This window comes from Nicotiana attenuata, unplaced genomic scaffold (genome assembly GCF_001879085.1).
Source record: "Nicotiana attenuata strain UT unplaced genomic scaffold, NIATTr2, whole genome shotgun sequence".
Classification (NCBI taxonomy): Eukaryota; Viridiplantae; Streptophyta; class Magnoliopsida; order Solanales; family Solanaceae; genus Nicotiana; species Nicotiana attenuata.
In genome coordinates this window covers 96944-111688 of record NW_017670817.1, presented here as the reverse complement: position 1 = coordinate 111688, position 14745 = coordinate 96944, and the positions used below count along the sequence as shown (strand labels likewise).

Genomic DNA, 14745 nt, shown 5'->3' with positions numbered 1-14745 from the left:
CTCGCCTTACGCCCACGCCTTTTAAAACACTGATTAATGATACATGGATAAAGCATTCAAATGACAAAACTGCCCTTGAGAGTCTCCAAAGACCCTTTTTCAAACCCTTGTGCAGTTTTAAACCAAACAAAAGTTGGAAGTTATATACTATATCCAATTATTAATGTAATGACCTAAGCGCTCTTTCATTATAATTCTTGCATTACTTATTCCTACATTATTAATCCTTGCATTACAATTTCTGTATAACTTAGATCTAAACCTGACGACCCTATTGTTTTTCATGGAAATTTGTATAGATACACGTGTTCTCTTTTTGGATAAAAATTTAGATATATACTAGTTCCTGTTGAAGCTGCTCGCCATATTAGCCTCCTAGCTACAATTTTCCTTCATTAGATAACCCAATCAAGGAAACAATGTTATACCAAGACAGGACTCATCAGACGAAGAAGATGAGCTAGTTGGAATGTTGAAGATGAATCAGTGAGTCTGTACCAATTGGAGAAGAAACTTTTCTTCTAAGATTTTAATGGAGTTTTTTCTCTTATTTTCTACACAAGAACTAGAATAATTTGTCTAGTGGACAACTGCTTTGGTGTTTTCCCTAAGTTTATTTTTCTTCACAAAAAAATCTTAAAGAAAAAAAAAATCATCCCTTCATAACTTTCATGTGCGACAAGAGTATGTTAACTAAGGCAAACTCAGGCAGAACCTTTTCTATCTCTTTTTTTTTCATTTTTATTTATTACAATATTATTTTAGCTTCCCACCCGGTGTATGATATTTACTTTGTAAGTCGGAATAATTCAGATTCGCATCGTGCAAAGGTCATTAATGAGGAAGCACTCTTAACCAGAAATTCTTTTATTCATAGGACTCGAATTCAAGAGTCAAGACATTTATTTAAGGATGCAGGGATCCTATTTTTCCTATTACAAGGTCCACAACCTTTGGATTTGTTCCCTGTCAATTAATTACAAACATTATTTTATACTTTAAATTTTGAAATTTAAAAATCATAAGAGTATAACAACACAATCAGGTTGTTGATTAAGACATAAATTGTTTGATTTCTTTGACTTTCATTTGACTAATTGTTAAGACTAGATATCCTTGTCTCCCTCCAAATTAACAAACGAGAAATCTATAAGTGGGATCAAGAAGAAATTTCGCATGCCTAATCAAGTTACTTAAAAGGAAGCAAAATGTTATATAGCATATTTTTGCACCACTTAAAATTTATGTTTTTTTTTTTTTTCAAATAAAATATATTTTTATCCAATCGAAAAGCAGTAGTACACTTATGGGTACTTACGCGGGAAATTCCCAAGACGGTTAACAGAATTTAATATCCAAACTAACCATTTTACGCGTATTTTTACGCGTTTGGCCTATTATTACCTTTTCTTCTTCTCTCTGAAGTCTCACCTTCATCTCTCATCTTCTCTACTCTACTCTACTCTACTCCTCCATTTTCAGCTTTACTTTGATCACTGATCTCTTCTCCAATGGCTTCTCTAAACCCTAATACTTCTCGAACTCCAATGTATCCCCAAGTAGTCATTGACCAAAATACCCCTTTTCCCCCTTCCTCCTCCTCCCGTCAAAATCTTTACCCGACCATTGACATGAACGACCTCGTAGAAAACCTCTTTCCTGAAAATGACCAAAGTACCCCTAACGAGCAGCATTATTCACCTTCTGCCCCTCTTGAAACCCTCGAAGAAACCCTACTCACTATCCCCGGTTCCATTCTCCATTTGATCGACACACACTACTCCGTCGAACTCGCCGCCGGCGACTTATCCGTTCATCGTCTCCGGCAAGACAACAGTGTCGTCGCTGTCCTCGTTCGTGTCGGAAACGACATCCAGTGGCCGTTGACTAAGGACCTTGCCGCAGTAAAACTCGACGATTCGCGCTACTTTTTCTCATTTCAAGCTCCTAAAGATGACGAATCGGATAAGGAATCATCGGCTAATGACTTGGCGAATGAATCGTTGAATTATGGTTTGACGATTGCTTACGAAGGTCAGGAGAAATTACTAAAGCAGCTGGATGGCATTTTGGAAAATTATAGCATCTTTGCGGTGCAGAAAGTGGAGGAGAAGGCCGCGGAGGTGTTGGGCGGACCGGTGGCGAAGGAGTTGTCTCCGGCGGATTTGAAGTCGGAGAAGAAGAAGGAAGTGTTGGAAGAGCGATGCGCGGCATATTGGACCACATTGGCGCCTAATGTGGAGGAGTATAATGCCTCGGCGGCAAAGTACGTGGCTTCGGGGTCAGGACACTTGATAAAGGGGATTTTGTGGTGTGGAGATGTGACTGCTGATAGATTGAAGTGGGGGAATGAGGTATTGAAGAATAGGTTTAAGACAGGTTCGAAAACTGAGGTTAGTCCTGAGACATTGAAGAGGATTAAAAGGTATGGTCTTTTGCTTGATTGTCAGCTAAATATCTTTGTTTTGCAATTGTTGGTTATCGTTTTGATTAGCAATCTTGTGAGTTCTTGAATATTTTGCAAAGTAAGATCAAGTATAGTGACTAGTGAGACTGACTACCTGTTGAATTCTTAAATGGGCTACTCCCTCCATCCCATTTTATCTGATGATCTTTGACTAGGCACACATATTTTAAGAAAGAAAGACATGTGAAACTTGTGGTCTAAAACAAGTCATGACATTTGTCTCGATAAATCATCTTATCAAGAGTAAAATGAAAATTGTAAAGTTGAATTCTTTCTAAATAGAGAGGTGTCATCATTTTTTAGACAGACTAACAAGGAAAGGGTGTTACATAAATGAGGAACTAATAAAATGGACTATGAAGTTTAAATGTGAAGGGAAGTGCTTTTTCCCCCTCTTCACATGGGAAAGCAGGAAAGTTGAAGTAGAGGATATTTCTTACTGCCCAACATTAATGCATGATGCCTTTAGTATTTTAAAGATAGGGTGAGTCAGTGAAAGGTGTGGAAGTGTTGAACTAGAAAAATTTAGCCTCTTCTTTTGTGCACACAAGGCTTTCTCTTTTGTTTTCTTGTGATGAACTTCCATTGAATGAGAGGATATAGAAGGTAGAGATGGTTTGTCGACATTAATGCATGACGCCTTTAATATTTTGAAGATATGTTGAGTCAGTGAAAGGTGTGGAAGTGTTGAACTAGAAAAATTTAGCCTCTTCTTTTGTGCACATAAGGCTTTCTCTTTTGTTTTCTTGTGATGAACTTCCATTGAATGAGAGGATATAGAAGGTAGAGATGGTTTGTTTGATATTAGGGCAGTTGGAGTGAAATTTATATTTTTACTCATTACAAGGTAATCAATTATGACTCTAAAGAAAGGGGATGTCCTTGTCAAAAAAAATAAAAAAAGTTATGACTCTAAAGAAACGGGATGTAATTATCTACACTTGCCAGGATATATGACAGGAAATGTTCTCGGTGTTATAGTGATTTTGCTAATCCCGGTGAGCTGTTGGACTATGAAACTTTATGATTTTCTTAACTATTTTGGCTACAAATGTCTTAAAACTGTTAATCGGTTTGAATATGTTAAGCATCCTTAAAGAGCATGTACGGACCAAAATAATTTTGATTCACCTGAGTGTATCTAGTTTCTATTACCAATAATGAAGCTTGCGACGTAAAATTCCTATAAATTTTGAAACCTGCTATAACTAAAACTTTAGCGTGAGAAGCTGCCATGTGAGACTTTCTTTGATAGAGAAATACAGAAATAAGTGACTCAAAATCCTGCCTTTTCCCATCGTTTCCACTCTTGGGAAATGGAATATATCATAAACCTGGGTTCTTTTTTTTTTTAATCTATCACTTGCTGATGGACAAATACATCTCTTTAAGAAGATAAGGAATACTCATGTGAATAGTTGGTGTAATATTTGCGACTTATTTGTTCGGCTGTGTTTTTCAGGGTTAAGAGAGTAACAAAGATGACTGAGAAAGTGGCGGTTGGAGTCCTTTCTGGAGCTGTGAAGGTTTCAGGATTCGTTACCAGGTCAGTTGCAAATACCAAAGCAGGAAAAAAGTTCTTTAGCCTCCTGCCTGGGGAAATGGTTCTTGCTACTCTTGATGGATTTAGTAAGTCAAATATCTTTCTCTCTCTTTCTGACTCATTTTGATATCTTCTGGAATCTGTATGTCGTAGGTTCTGCTATTTGCTTTTCTATCTTTTCTCCCTACTGCTTCAGGTCAGATAAAAGTTCAATCGCAGCGATATAATACCCATATTATCACAGACACATGGATTAGCTAAGACGTCATTTTTAAACAGTGTAGGATTCATGGCGGCAAGGACAATTCTGACAGGAATAGAATAAATATGTATAGGTCTTCATCAATTGTCTTTAATATAAAGGCATAATACCTCGGGACTCCCTGAACTTGGCACCGTTTATCAATGCACACCTGAACTATTTTGGACATCTAACCACTTGTGTCCCATTAGGAGTTTAATCAGGCAATTGCTAATCCTAATACACGGGTATAGAGTAGAGAGAAAAGGGTAAGAATTCCAGTTTATGTATTTGATTCTGCCTTAAGCTATTCTTGATCGATATGTTTGGATTAAGAGAAGAGAACCTCCTGCCACCTCTCTTTTTTCTTTTGCTTTTGATAAGCTAAGAGAACTATGCAGAGGGAAAGGGAAGGAGGTAGGAGAAAAGAGAATGACACAAGTTTTGTTTTGGGTTTATTATGGCATAATTTGACATTATAAAAATACCCTTTTATTCATGATGCCAAGTTCCCCTTTTAGATTACAAAAACTTGAATAAAACAGGTATAGTTTCCTACTTTTTCTGTTTAAATATAGGTGGAAATGAGATTCAATCTTTATTTCATTACCTTGCCGTTCCCATCTCTCCTTTAATTCTCTTTCTAAAATCTATCAGAACTTAAAATTTTTATCTCTCTGATTCCCGTCCTTTCCTTTCTCACCTAATCATTCAATTCAGACGTAATATCAATCTTCCTATATCAGAAAAGTATTACCATTGCATGCTACAGGAATTAAGTAAAAGCTACCACCGTGCACAATGGGGTAGTATGCAATGTTTTGAATGGAGGAGACTGCAGTATAATTCATTGCTATAAGGGGGACTTCAGTTCTTTATATGTCTCTGGATTCTGATGTTTTCTTTCTTTGTCCTCCATGGCAAGAATGAGTTGATTACCAGTAGGTGAGGAAGCGGTAGTCAATTTATGATATGATGACGAGCTTGGTCGAAGCACTTTTCTGCGTTGAAAAAGGATTGAGTCAGTTTCACTTGGGCTGTCAAACGGACAACTTTGAGTAATTGTTTTATGTTTGAGTGAAGTGCTAGTTGTAACCCTAGCTTTTAGATGGTTGCTCCTGCTTCCTCCCTCTCACACGGGAGTCCAAGTGGCACAAGGGGGACATGGAACATTAACTTTATGCATCTGGCTGGTGTTACAGTTAGAATACAATATGTATACTGTGCACTCTTAAGATGATAGATGGTGGTTTCAACTTCATAAGTATTTGTGCTACTTCTCACAGCAATGCAATTTGTATTTGGCACAAGTAGATGCAATTTATTTGTTTTGTTTAAAATTAATGATTAAATTTGGCAGAAGTCTAATGCCGATGTTGTTGTTAATAGGCAGAATATGTGATGCTGTTGAAGTAGCTGGAAAGAATGTGATGTCTACATCTAGCACTGTCACGACTGAATTTGTTTCTCACAGGTGAAGCTCAGTTGTTGTACAGTTCTCCAATACCTGAAAAACTTGCCGAAGAAAACTGGATAATTGTCCAAATGGGTAAAAAAGGTGTATCAAAGAAAAAGCTCTCCTTTCCCTTTTTCCTACTTTAACTTTGCAAACATTTATGATAGAGTGTATGATCAGTTATCTTGGCTACATATGCTTTTTTTTGATGTTTACTAGGAATGAAAACTAGGACTTTCATATGGTAATTGACCTCCATCTTTTCATTGCAATACTTTTCATTCATTTTGTCACTCAACTAAGTGCTAATACACTATGTCAGCGGGGTAACACACTAAAATGAAGACATGCAGCTCTAATTATTCAGATATAAATTAAAAGTGAATTTGCCTTTTGTAGGTATGGAGAAGAAGCAGCTAAGGCAACCGGTGAAGGGCTTGATGCTGCAGGGCATGCTTTTGGAACTGCCTGGGCTGTGTTTAAGATCAGAAAGGCACTGAACCCCAAGAGTGCCTTGAAGCCTACTACCTTAGCCAAATCTGCTGCTAAAGCTGCTGCTGCGGCTGCTAAAGCTGATAAGAAGGCTAAGAGTTCCAAGTAGTCACTGCTGATTATTGTTGTTGACTTCTCCAGTGGAGGTGCTGCCAATTAGAACCCACTCTTACATATTTCAGCTTTATTTAAGTTATTAATCATGATAAGAAATATAGGTCTTTATTGTAGATATACTGTTGTAGATTAAATTGTCCACCCAAGTTCTCCATCTCTACCTTCTACCCTCTGGTTTTAAGTACTATTTCTTATAGTGGGTAGTGCTGGCAGGCAATTTTTGCATTTTGTTTGAGCAATAGCTTCCATCATTAGGTTAAATCACAATGTTAGTGGGTTGCAATCATGCTACTCTTTTGTTGCTCAGAGAATCCTCAAGCTTTTGATTCTTTCTGCACACTTTTGTATTGTGCTTGTTAGTAGTTCAGATTTGTTAATGATGATAGTATTGTCAAGGATGATACACTCATGTCGATTCAATAGGAAAGGAATGTACACATTAAATTGTTCATAGGGAGTAAGGAAAATATTGATACCGGGGTAGATTCGGAGTATAATTAAAGAAAACTAAGCAATAGATGGATTTACGAGGTTACTTAAGGGTATGGCCTACTGTTTGATTTCTTCGCATCTTTCTAAGCCTTGATGGGCAGAGTTACTTAGTACCTGTGCTAGTGAGAGGTCCTATTCCAGGTCCTCTGGTGTAGATTTATATTTGATGTTATAAGGAAAGCTCTGTTTTGATTTCAATGTGTTCTTAATTACTTCATGTAGTCTCTTTGCTTGATATGTAGATATGAAGCAAAATCTGGAAGTGCATGCCAAAATGCATTTTGTTTGAAATTTAATATATGAAATAGACACCATTTAGATCTTACTTGCTATCTTTGCTTTTCTGTGCATATTTCGGCCCCAGATTCGTGTGAAGTATTGGTAGCAACGCGGTATTCCTTTCTACTTGTGAAGCAGTATGTTGTGGTGGCCCATGGGAAGGCTCAACTTGGCTGTGGCTCTGATCAGCAAGCTGATAATTGTAAAAAGATTTGGGAAGTTGTGAGTGGTGGAGAGTGGAGACGAGCAGCTCTTAGCAATGGAGATTGGGCATTAGAAGAAAACATTGAGATAACAGGCAATTGGGGCCGTCCTCATCATATTATTTTTGTGTCTGTCTATGTGTGTACAAGTGGGAGTCTGCTGTAAAATGTGTGAAAGAATACTCTTTTTATTTTGTTTCAATTCCTCATGAACTTGATACCAACCAGTTGGGATTAAAATTTGATTAATTATTACATTTACATTAGATATGGAGTTTGTTAGGCATGTTCTTAGTCTTGTTATATACTTGTATGGCAATGTAAATAAATGAGTGACTTCAAGAATCTCTAGTCTAAGAGAACCTATAGTTTGTCCTAAAAGATAATTATATTCAATATTGAAATGGGTAGGTTCCTATATTGCAAAATCGTTACGAAGGGTTGAAACAGTGAATATTTACTAGTTTGTGATTGAGATATAGTTAATCAATTGATGGACCGTTTATTTTTTCTTTTCGATTGCACCATCAGCTAAGCTTCTAATGGCGCTATAAAATAATATACACCTCATTCATACATTCGTTTAACAAGTTTTTTCTTGATCATACCAGACTAGTTAGAATTAGTGAGATAAGTACTTTTTAAGATGCATAAAAAGCTGTAGCAGTTCTTCTTCTTTTACCAGCACACGATTAGGAAAATCGCCCTGATGTCAACGGGTCATGCACCCAACGACATAATCTCTGTGGAAAGACAAACAAACATGTGTGATTTCAGTAGGTGTTTGGATGATATTTGAGTTGAAAAGAATCCGTGGAAGTGAAGCTGCTTTTAAATATGAATTTTACATGGAAGAGACGTTTGTAAAAGTTGAAGATTTGTGAGTGAAACTAGTAATAATATTTAATTTGGTTGTAGTTCTTACCACTTAATTTATCTTTTTAAACTTAGAGAAATATTTTGGCTGCATAAATTATGTTTTTTTAGATACCAAAGATTGATGGATGGTTGTGAAGCAATTATAAAGGCAAAAGAAGATCAGAGAGATGAAGCAAAATGCTTAAAAGCTCTGTATCTGTTCAGAAAAAACCGTGTAACACATATGTCGCTGACTCGTATCTATTCGATTTTTACAGCTATAAAAGCTTAGTTTACTGCTGCAAAAGGGCAGAAAGCAGGTTAAATATGAAGGAAAATAAAATATTGGCCCATGCAGGTCTCGAACCTGCGACCTTCGCGTTATTAGCACGACGCTCTAACCAACTGAGCTAATGGGCCTTGATGCTACTTACCCTGTGTGTTTGAATCTAATTAAAATAGTTCCGGATTAAGTATTCTCTTTTTACTCCTAATTTAATTTTCTTTTCGTGAACTTTTATGAAAATATTTTCGTAAAATTTAATTCTAAACCTAATTCAGATGCCATCTACGTTAGTCATAGATTTACCTTATTGAATAAAAAACTGCTGTAGAAAAATCAACGTTAAAGTTGATTCTCAAAAAGTATTCAAAGAAACCAAGATTCTAGCCATGATGAATAGTTAAAGATTTTTCAAGACAGCACCTTGTCTTTGAGTCCACGAGCCTAACTAACATTATGGATTATTTTAACTTTAATCTAATTCCATTTTCAAGTTAGTATACATGTTAGCGTAAACTTGTTCTCCTTTAGTTCCATACGTTCTCAAGGAGGGGAAAGTAGTACATATATGGGTGCTAGGTAGTACTAATGTCCATAGGAGCAGTAATTGATTTGGTGCCTTTGGAATTCAAAAGGATATAAATTCAACTTTTGCCTCTATAGCACAAAACATCCAATAAATTTACACTTTTTTTTAATGATGGTGTCTGGGCCAACTTGTGCGAACTTGACTAATTCTATCGGTTAGCTGCTACCTCCCACAAGTACTAAGTAACTCTGGCTTTGACAGATGAAAAAAATCACACCTTTTATGTCTCCGTTGGGATTTGACCTGTTATGTCATGAGATTTTTCTCTGATGAGTCTTTCTCCTGATTGAATGGACTCTTCTTTTTCGCTGTCTTGCAATACTGGAATTACACCGAGGAAGATGCCTTGGCTCAAGCAAGCAATACTTCTGTTCTACTTCAGTATAGGCTTTGCCATGGAAGGTGGAGTGTACCTTTGCCAGAGGCGGATGGACTATAGAGCATAGATATAAATGTGAAAAATCCAACAAATATTTTGATTGAATTATGTAGCCATAATTTTAAAAGCACAATGGGTTAAAGGCTGAATCCCTCATATATAAATCTTGGATCTTTTCTTTTATGATCTAGTACTTGTTTAATCAGGATTTGTTTTTTTTTTCATAATACAGTTGCAACTGCTCAGGATTTGATGAAACGTGAAGAAAGACCAGCAGTATGTTGGATCATCCATAACAACTAGATGCCTTTTGAACCACGGAGCTATTCATTTTCACCAGAACATCTGGAACTCACTCATATTGCTGATGTTTACGTGCTCTCCTTTTGACTTCATACAAGTAACTAAATGCTATGTTGGTCGGACTCTCCAGAAACATTGTCGCGTGCGTGTCGGATCATTTAAAAGTAGTGTATTTTTGAAGGATCCGACACGGGAGCTACAGCATTTTAGAGAGTCCGCACCACACAGAGTCTAAATGTCACAACTGTTGCTGCAACGGCAACTCCAACTGCAAGTCCTGCCTTATGATGAATAGAAACAATATCCACCTTTGCATCTAAATGCATAATGAGTGGGCTTAATTTTTAACAAAATGCTTTCCTCCTACAGCAAGTTTCAACTCTTTGAAATCTAGTATTACTCCTAGTTATCAAAAAAGAAAAAAAGGAGAAAGAGAGAGAGAGAGATGAAGCTTCCACCTTTGTAAAAACCAATAATAAATGAATCACTTGAGATAGGATATTGCTACTTGAATATATAACAAGATTAGTCGGACTTGTCCTTTTAACTTAGGGAGGACCGGGACAATTTGCCAACCAACCATGTCAGCCGCTTCTCAAGTTTGAGAGATAAGAACAACTCCCTAGCAGCACGATTGTAGAAGAGATCCAAAGCAGCATAATATACTTGGTCATCGACACCTTCCAATTCATCCAAAGCTCTAATACAGTCGGTTATGCTGAAATTTTCGTTGCACTTGTTCATAGCAGATGCTCTAAGTCTTGAAGCAGCAGCCATCTCAGATATAGCTTTTGCAATAGCACCATCAACCCCCTTACGCCCTCTCTTTCGACATACTATATCAGTAGGTGAGCTCACAGAGTGAAGAATTTCTTGCTCATTGGTATCGGGACCTTCTTCAGACTCTGAATATGACCACTCTTCCTGAGACAGTGTTGAACCAGGGAGACAGTCCTTGTGTCTAGTAGATCCATTATAAGTCCCTTTACTTCCAGAATCAGCAAATATCACGCTCAGTTCCTTGTAAAATGGGCAGCCTGTGCTCCTTATGGTCTCTGCATCTGGATTATCCTGATTAGTACATGTCAAGGAGAGTTTTGTGACGGATGATTTCTGAAGAACAACATCTGACTCTACTAAGAAATTACAAGCCCTTGACATGAAAAATTTTGCTAAGGTAAACAGTGATCCATCCATAGATCACACAGGCATTGGAAAAGAAAGTCTTATTCACAACCTGTGCGTTAGGAGATAAAAGAAAACTAAATTGAAAAGGAGATTTCAACTTGCAAACACAAATGACAAATGTGTCCTAGCGGCTAAAGGTGTTTTTGTTCAAAATAGACAACGCGGGAATACAAACCTTGATGTACTTGTCCCAAGCTTCATCTGTTGCTGTTACTAAACCTGTAATTTCCTCCCATTTGAAATTACTATGATCAAGTAGCAACTTCATAGTAGCAAACTGCTTTCTTAGTGCAGCATATCGATACTTTAATTGCTCCTTCTCCCATGTAAGACCAGTTCTTTTATGGAACTCATCACAAATGCATTTCCATCCCTTCTTACTAAAAGACTTGTTTTGCATATGCCCTTCATGAACTTGGTCGACCATTACCTCCAGCATTGTCTTGGTAAGAGATGTGGTCCACTTTGCTCTACACTGGGATTCCCGCTGCTGCATAGATTGCTGTGTTTTGGAACGAGTAGACCTCCCACTCCCAGCCATCTATTTGATTGAGTAAAAATACAATGTGGACAAGTTACAGCAGTATTATACCTAAAATGACAAGTAAGATCAGATCACAGATCACAGAAATTCAAGCATATGACTGCATGAATATTTACATTTTCTTTCGTATAGCTTTATAAGCTTGAAAGAGCGGTTCAAAAATCCTACGTAGTAACTTTCGAACTTCTATCACAAGAGAAAGGCTTTTTGTCTTCATAGATATTAAGAGGTATCACCAAAGACACTTGCATTGACTATTTAGTATTTACCCAGGGGTTATTCACAGAGTAATCCAAACCGGGGGCGGAGCTAGTAAGAGGGAATGAGATTCACTTCCCTTCGCCGAAAAATTATACAGAGCAACAACAACAACAACATACCCAGTATTATACTGAGCAAGTAGGGTAAAAATAAATTTTTTTGGTTATATACAAATTGTTGAATCCCCGGGAAAATTCTAGTGTAGTGGTAAAGCGGGTTAAAAAGGCTTTAAAGTCACAAGTTTGAATCCCAACTGTTTCATTCTAATAACATTTTGAATCCCCTTATATAAATTTCTAACTCCGCCTCTAATGCAAACTACACAGAATTCAGAAGTAGGACTCGTATAACAGTTATCCAAAAGGCATCAGAATTGAGATACAACAGGTAACTTTACTTGAAAGGAGAAAATGCTCTCCTTTAGTTAACCAAAAAACAACAACAACATACCCAGTATTATCCCACTTCTCTGCCTCCAAGTTTTAATTTTTCATGTATATACAGCTGCAAAATAAACCAATTAGCTCTTAAGCCTACCACAACAATTTGTAGTCCCAGGGTAATGTTGACCTTTTTCAACAATTTCCATCTGGTAATTCTGACACATTAGACATTAAAAAAATAAAAAGAAGTAATACATGCATAAATATGTATCTATTTCATTCAAAAAGACCAATGAGTACAACTTCACTCTGGCCACTTGGATACATGGTTCAAATCTCGCCTTACCCCTCTGATCTCGCACCAAAAGTTAACAAAATCAAAGAAACCTTATTCCATTTTAATTAGGCCTTAACAATTCTAGAATTTAAACAGCTTGTGGGTTTGATCCTATTGCAGTGAATGTTGCCAGTTTATACAACAAGACCCTTGTTGGTTCAAAATCAAATTAAACGTCAATGGCAGGGCCATAATTGGCGATAAAGACAACCCTAGAAATTGGCGAAAGATTTTGTATATTTTATATGAATAATGCAGGCGAATGATAGTAATTATAATTTATTGAAACAGAAAAAGAAAAAAAATTACCTCTGAGGAAACTGGTGCTGTAAAATTGTCGCACTTAGGTTACAGTAAAGAACTGATTTCTCCCTAAACGAGAATTTTGGGCATCCAAACAGGGCATTGCCTTTTCTCCTTGTGCGGGTTCGAGAAAATATTTAGCGGTTTTGTTTAAGAGCCCGCAAACGTTTATGAATTTGCACTTATACCCTAAACTTTTGACGGTAGTGAAAAATGGGCGGAGGTTACTACGTTTTTACGACGTTCACCACTTTGGTCACTTAGCCTGTAGGGGCTGGGCATATATCGGGTAAAATCTTTAGTCCGAACCGAAAAAACTTAAGGGTCGTTTGGTTGGAATATGATTTATATCGGTATAAGTTATGCCGGTATAAGTTATATTGGGATAAGTTAAGCTGGAATTAATTATGCTGAGATTCTTGTTTATTCATTGTTTGGTATGTTGTATTAAAAATGACAATTGGATAATTTCTAAGAAGAAGGTATAAGTTATACCGGTGCTAATTACCCCACCTTCTATAAGGTATAAGTTATCCCAGTGTTAAAATTAACACCGAGATAACTTATACCTGGTTTCCTAACCAAAGAGAGTATTAAGGTGGTATTAAATTTTTATACCACCCTTATGCCTTCTTATACCTCATACCAAACGACCCCTTAATGGGTTATTAGGTTAATAATTCAGTAGTGATTTAGTAGTGAAAATAGCATGGTCTAGCTAGTTTAATTTTTGGATTGATAATAAAAAAACAACCAGCATTAGTAAAGTTATTAAAAAATAGTCACTGTTTTACTGAAACATGAATACTTTCGGCCAGTGACGAATTCAGAATTTTTAAATTATGTGCTCAACTACTTTTAATGAGAAGTTCATGAAGAGAGATGGGTGCTCAAAAATAAATTTGTGTGTTTCATTAGTATCTCTATATAAATAAATAATGTAGTATTCCAAATGTAATGGGTGCTGAAGCACCCAAACCTATCTACGTAGATCTGTCATTGCTTCCAGCATTATATGTTGGATTATGGAGTTCTACCACATAAGTTTCTAGTATATTATGTTATAATTCCATCACAGAAATAATTAGCATAAAATGTTGAACTATAGAGCTCTCCATTTAAACTTTCCGCATATTATATTGGAATTCCAACACACTATGAAATTCCAGCATTATACTGGAAGCATATGTAAAAAATTCGAACTCCAGCATATTATGCTGGAATTTTTTCGAATTTTTAAGGGTGTTTTTGTTCAGATTATACCTTTACCTGAAAAAATGGCTAAATTTGATTACTTTTGAAACTGCGGCTATTTTTCAATTACCAGTTGTAAATTTGACTATTTTTAATTTTTTTCCCCCGATTTAGTATTATTAGACTATTGGATTTCCATCGGTCCAGCTCTCGGTTTGCCCAAGCTTATTAATGGTTTAACCTATAACCAAATAAGCCCTATCAAAATTATAATTTTACTCGTAGGTATATAAAGACACCTTAGGGCTTAATTCTCTTTAATACTATATTTCATTTAAATTTTAAGGTGTAATTGCTACTACTATTTTGTGTTGTTTTTACTGTGTTTGGATAACTGGACTTGAGCAAATCTTTTAAATTCCTGATATGAAAGCGCTTTTGTAATTATGATCTTCTAATATTCCCGTGTTCAACATATTTTGCTAATTGATCCTCCTAATGGATCCTCCCGAATATCCTGGAGTATGTGTGCCACTTTGACAAATCATAATGTTGCTCTTACTATAATTTTTTGATAAATGCATTTCACGGTATCAATATGTTTAATGTTTCTCTCTTGAACAGTTGTCACGATCCAGTTTACCCTCCGTAAGACGTCGTGACGATACCTAGTCTCTACGACTAGGTAAGTCTAATATTGCGAAAAAAGAACAGCAAAAACGAAAACATAAATCTAAACGACTAACATCAACAATAATGAAGTAATGGATAGAAATGCCGCTCGGCATATACAAGAACAACTCTAAAAAAGAATACATACAAAATCTTCCCAA

At 36.4% G+C, this 14745-nt stretch overlaps 2 protein-coding genes and 1 non-coding gene across 6 annotated transcripts; 1 reads left to right on the top strand and 2 right to left on the bottom strand.

Moving 5' to 3' along the window:
* Window positions 1-1372: 1372 nt before the first annotated feature.
* Window positions 1373-7641, top strand: LOC109243620 (protein EARLY-RESPONSIVE TO DEHYDRATION 7, chloroplastic-like). Its single transcript, XM_019410579.1, has 5 exons — window positions 1373-2425; window positions 3930-4096; window positions 5641-5725; window positions 6107-6345; window positions 7173-7641. The coding sequence occupies exons 1-4, from the start codon at window positions 1512-1514 to the stop codon at window positions 6306-6308; spliced, it is 1368 nt and encodes a 455-aa protein (XP_019266124.1). The 5' UTR covers window positions 1373-1511; the 3' UTR covers window positions 6309-6345; window positions 7173-7641.
* Window positions 7642-8494: 853 nt separating this feature from the next.
* Window positions 8495-8568, bottom strand: TRNAI-AAU. Its single transcript has one exon. It is a non-coding gene; the product is annotated as a tRNA-Ile (tRNA).
* Window positions 8569-9965: 1397 nt separating this feature from the next.
* Window positions 9966-12864, bottom strand: LOC109243618 (L10-interacting MYB domain-containing protein-like). Of its 4 annotated transcripts, none has more exons than XM_019410577.1 (4): window positions 12725-12864; window positions 12146-12199; window positions 11066-11482; window positions 9966-10773 (listed from the first exon to the last, which is right to left on the bottom strand). In XM_019410577.1, the coding sequence occupies exons 3-4, from the start codon at window positions 11429-11431 to the stop codon at window positions 10246-10248; spliced, it is 894 nt and encodes a 297-aa protein (XP_019266122.1). In that variant the 5' UTR covers window positions 11432-11482; window positions 12146-12199; window positions 12725-12864; the 3' UTR covers window positions 9966-10245. The 4 variants fall into 4 exon arrangements, with proteins under 4 accessions (XP_019266122.1, XP_019266123.1, XP_019266120.1 ...); XM_019410578.1 differs by having other exon boundaries at window positions 11066-11431; XM_019410575.1 differs by lacking the exon at window positions 12146-12199.
* Window positions 12865-14745: the final 1881 nt, after the last annotated feature.